Source organism: Gopherus evgoodei, unplaced genomic scaffold, assembly GCF_007399415.2.
Source record: "Gopherus evgoodei ecotype Sinaloan lineage unplaced genomic scaffold, rGopEvg1_v1.p scaffold_50_arrow_ctg1, whole genome shotgun sequence".
NCBI classification, from domain to species: domain Eukaryota; kingdom Metazoa; phylum Chordata; order Testudines; family Testudinidae; genus Gopherus; species Gopherus evgoodei.
Genome location: NW_022060071.1, coordinates 588,177 through 593,450, shown reverse-complemented (window position 1 = coordinate 593,450; position 5,274 = coordinate 588,177). Strand labels below are relative to the sequence as shown.

General features: G+C 42.6%; 1 protein-coding gene across 1 annotated transcript; it reads right to left on the bottom strand.

Annotated features, from left to right (window-relative positions):
* Positions 1 to 507: 507 nt before the first annotated feature.
* On the bottom strand, positions 508 to 1,131 carry LOC115643064 (olfactory receptor 52R1-like). The gene has a single exon (XM_030546877.1). The coding sequence runs from the start codon at positions 1,129 to 1,131 to the stop codon at positions 508 to 510; it is 624 nt and encodes a 207-aa protein (XP_030402737.1).
* Positions 1,132 to 5,274: the final 4,143 nt, after the last annotated feature.

Sequence of the window (5,274 nt, the reverse complement as noted above, 5' to 3'; positions counted from 1 at the left end):
CTGGCGCTCTGAATGTGTCCGGCATGCCATTGCTGCTGCTCAGAGGTGGAGGGGGCAAGCCATGTAATTGCATCTCTGGCCCCCGTTCCAAGACAAGTATGTCTGTCTCTCAGCCCCGTTCCCCTAAAAAGGGCTGGTCATGTTTCTACATCTCTCAGCCCTGTTTTCACGGGGGCACGGCGTGTGTCTGCATCTCTCAGCCCCATTCCCCTCACCGGGCTGGGTATGTGTCTCTTTCTTTGGCCTATTCCTCCACCAAGTAGGTCTGTGTGAATTAAACAATGATCTCTTCAGGGAAGAAACTGGTTTTGGTTTTGTTTTGGATGGTTTCTGGTCTATGTACGGCACTATGAAGCTCTATAATGGATACCAGACATTAATAACTGTAGTATATAGGGTAAGAGTAGAATCCCTTTAAATTGTTTGAGAGCCCTGTAGCAGAGCTCAATGTGTTCTACATTTCAGAAGCCACCAGTAACCAGCCAGTTTCTACATGAGCCTTGAACCTTAGTCAATCCCAACCACCATAAAAGCCACAAACAGGCCATAAATGACACTGACTCTAACGTCCCCACACACGAGCTTCACGACTGAGTGGGAGATGAGGCAGTGCTGGCAGAAGGGCAGCCTGCTGACAAGGAGGGAGAAGGGGCTCACCAGAAGGACTCCACATGCCAGTACCAGGCTTTCTATTGTCACTATGACTGGGACGGACAGGATGCTGGAGTACCGGAGAGGGCAGCAGATGGCCACATAGCGATCCAAGGCCATGGCCATGAGTACGCCTGACTCCACCGATGAGAAAGCATGCACAAAAAACATCTGGGTAAGGCAGGCATGGAACCTGATCTCCCTGGAGCCCAGCCAGAAGATGTTCAGCATTTTGGGCAGGGTGGACGTGGACAGAACCAGATCGGTGACTGCCAGCATGGCCAGGAAGAGGTACATGGGCTCATGCAGGCTTGGCTCAATGTATATAATGAAGAGAACAATGACATTTCCCAGCACAGCAATGACATACATGATACAGAAAGGGAAGGTGATCCAGAACTGGGCCTCCTGAAGTTCAGGGATGCCGACCAGGAGGAAGGCAGGAGGGTGAGAATGGGTGCTAGTGTTTGGACATGACATGACTTGCAGTTCTTCTCCTGTCTGAGCTGGGCAAGCTTTCACCCTGTAAACAAGCAGCAAAGAACCCATGAGGGCTGAGGCAAAAAGGCATCCTTTAAAAATGGAAGTTAAAGTGAGGAAAATAGAAAGCAGCATAAACTCTGGTAAACAAAGTGTACAAATATAATTAAGAAAGCCAAAAAGAAAGTTAAGAACAGCTAGCTAAAGACTCAAAAAGTAATAGCAAAACTTTTTAAGTACATTAGAAGCAGTAGGATGGCTAACCAACCAATGGGGCCACTGGACTCTCGAGCGCTCAAGGATGATAAGGCCACTTTGGAGAAAATGAAAGAATTCTTTGCATCAATCTTCACGGCTGAGGCTGAAAGAAAGATTCCCAAACCTGAGCCATTCTTTTTAGGTGACAAATCTGAAGAACTATCCCAGATCGACATGTCATTAGATGAGGTTTTGGAACAAGTGAACAAATTAAACAGTAATAAGTCAGCAAAACCTGATGGTGATCATGCAAGAATTGTGAAGGGACACAAATGGGAAATGCAGAATGACTAACTGTAGTCAGTAACCTATCTTTTAAATCAGCTTCTCTACCAAATGACTGCAAGATAAGTAATGTGAGGCAAATTTTTAAAAAGTCTGACTTTGGGGCAAACTTGTTGAAACTATGGTAAGAACAAAATTGTCAGACACATACATGAACATTATTTGTCTCTCTGAGAGACTGTTTGAAGTTTTTTTGGATTGTTTGTTTCCTCCCTTTGAGATTCAATTCCCTTTCCTCTTCAGGCTTTCTGAGGGGCATGAGGATGAGAAGAATGAAGCATGATGGGGAGGAGTGCACTCTTGTTTCCTTTCTTCTTTCTTAATCTGTGCAGCATTCTGTCTCTCCCTTTTGACCCTTCTCAGAAAACTAGGGAAAGGAAAGGACAAGTAGGCAAATGCATAAACCTGTGTGGAAAAAAACAAAACCTTATGTGGATGTGGCTGCTGGACTATTAATGAGTGAATGGAGAACATTAGCCAGACCTTGTTGGAGACAGAAGTGCGGCCATTTAGCAAAAGGCAGACCCAGTTGGAGAAAACAGAATTAAACCCCAGAAGCCTCAGAAGAAGGGGTTAGTCAGAGAAGTTCTGATTCAGGGCTGGTCAGTGAGTCTCACATCAGTGTGGGCTGTAATCTTTGTCCTGTGGTTTATTGTAACAGTTGTGGGTGTCATTTCTTTACAAGTTGACTTATTTGTGTACTGCTGTCATGGCTACAAGCCCCACCTGAGACTGGGACCCCATTGTGCTAGGGCACTGTCCAGTCCCTGACCTGAAGAGCTTGCAGTTTAAATTGCAAAGACAGACACAGGGTGAGAGGAGAAACAGAGGCACAGAGCAATGACTTGCCCAAATTCACAGAGCAGGCTAGTGAAAGAGCCAGGAAAAGAGTTTGGGTCTCTAGTTCCGTACTCTAGGCCCTAGATTATGCTGCATCTCAACCCAGCTGCTTGTTCATTTTGAGAAAGATGGAAAAAGAAGGTGCTGGCTCTTAGACACTATGGCTAGGTGATGCTATGATCAGTGCTCCACGTAATCTCATTTTTCTAGAAGATCAGCTTTGATGCCAATAGGAATTAGCTCAGGGAATTTCTATGGTCTGTCTTATACAGGAGGTTAGACTAGATGTTCACAGTTGTCCTTTCTGCTGTGCGATTTATGAAGAGATGACATTCCCCACTTGTTCATGTCTCTTGGTCATGGGACACTTCTTCCATCTGGTATATTTTCATAAGATTTGTCTAGTCTACTTCTTAATAACTCAGCTGATGGAACTTTTACCAATTTGTTCCTCTTGAAGACAATTTCACCGCCTACAGGTCTCACTGTCTCACTTCCTGCTGTTTGGCTTAAAATTTTCCTTGTCTTTATTCCATCTCAGTGTTCCTAGTTTAGTTACTTAAATACTTCACCATTCCCTGTGTGGGAATGGACAAAAAATGGAAAAACCTGAATACTCTATTTTCATTGTGAGGGGATGCTGTTAAAGCCAAAACTATAACAAGGTTCAAAAAAGAACTTCATGAGTTCCTGGGGGACAGCTCCATCAATGGTATTAACCAAGTAGGTCAGGGACACAGAGCCATACTCTGGTTGTCCCCAAACATCTGACTTCTAGAAGCTGAGAGTGGATGACAGAGGGTGGATCACTTGATTATTACGTCTTCTTTTCATTCCTCTAAAACACCTGACATTTGCCACTGTTGGCAGATACGATATTGGGCAAGATAGACCATTAGTCTGACCCAGAATGACCATTCTTATCGTCTTATGTCTATATTATTTTTGACCTAATGGGACAACAATAGACATGTGATCTGTGAAGGTATTTATATAGCACCTATAGCTGTAGTGTGTTTGCATCTTTGCAAAAGACCAGGGAAGAGCCACAAGAATGATTCCAGGGCTGAAAAGCACACTTTACCGTCAGAGCCAACACACTCTCAATCTGTAAAGATTCAATTGACTTGGTTACAAAATAGAAGTCCTTCCATGGGGAGAAAATTTCCTTTGCGAGTGGGCTCTTTCATCTAGCAGACAAAGACATACACAATCCAATGACTGGAAGCTGAACAAAGAGAATCAGAAATAAGGCACACATTTTTAATAATGATGGTAATTGAAGCAATTCCAATCTCATAGCATGTCCATCTTATATAGTAGATGTGATTCAAAATATGTTCCCCGCATAATTTCTATTTATAACACAATTGTTTACATATTAGAAAGTACTTTATATGTCACCTAAAATCAAAACTTATTTTCTTGTTGTATACCTTATGTCAAGGTTTTTTCCCCCACTTTGAACTTTAGGGTACAAAAAGTGGGGACTTGCATGAACACTTCTAAGCTTAATTACTAGCTTAGGTCTGGTACACTGCCACCAGCCAGAATTTAGTGTCTGGCACACTTTCTGTTCCCCCAAAACCTTCCCTGGGGAACCCAGACCCAAACCCCTTGGGTCTTACAACAAGGAGAAATTAACCATCCCCCTCCTTTTCCCTCCAGACTTTCCCCTCCCTGGGTTGCCTTGAGAGGCTTCACACCGATCCAAACTCATTGGATCTTAAAATAAGGATGAATTAACCATCCCCCCTCCTTTCCCCCTCACCAATCCCTGGTGAGTTCAGACTCAATCCCTTGGATTTTAAAACAAGGAAAAATCAATCAGGTTCTTAAAAAGAAAGGTTTTAATTAAAGAAAGAAAAAAAGTAAAAATTATCTCTGTAAAATCAGAATGGAAAATGCTTTACAGGGTACTCAGATTCATATAGACTAGAGGGACCGCCCCCCAGCCTTAGATTCAAAGTTACAGCAAACAGAGGTAAAAATCCTTCCAGCAAAAAGACACATTTACAGGTTAAGAAAACAAACATAAGACTAATCCGCCTTGCCTGGCTATTACTTACAATTTTGAAACATGAAACACTGATTCAAAAAGATTGAGAAAGCCTGGGTGTACGTCTGGTCCCTCTTAGCCCCAAGAGCAAACAACGAACCGACAAAAAACACAAACAAAGACTTCCCTCCACCAAGATTTGAAAGTATCTTGTCTTCCTGTTGGTCCTTTGGTCAGGTGTCAGCCAGGTTTACTGAGCTTCTTAACCCTTTACAGGTAAAAGAGACATTAACCCTTAACCATCTGTTTATTACACCTTATCTTACCTCTGTTTTGGATGCTACATTCCAAACCAGTTGTCCATGAAGGTACCTGTACTAGAACACAGATAGTCTTGAAGGTGATGCAATGCAAGGTTCAATTGTTTTGTCTTGTACAACACTAGGATTTTGAATGTAAAACCATCAGAGGTAGTCACAAACAATCAAACCCTACAAAGGTGAAAGATATACTTTACAGCCATAGATGGGTTGGCCCTATCTGTGACCAGAATCAAAGGGCTGTTTTCAATCTAGCACAGAGAAGGAAAAGCACTCTGTATCCGTCCTCTCGAGTAAGAGTGTTTTCTTGAAAAAAGAACAGGAGTACTTGTGGCACCTTAGAGACTAACAAATGTATTTGAGCATAAGCTATCATTTAGCAGATGCATAGAATGGAACATCTAGTAAGAAGATATATAGATATATATACATATATATACA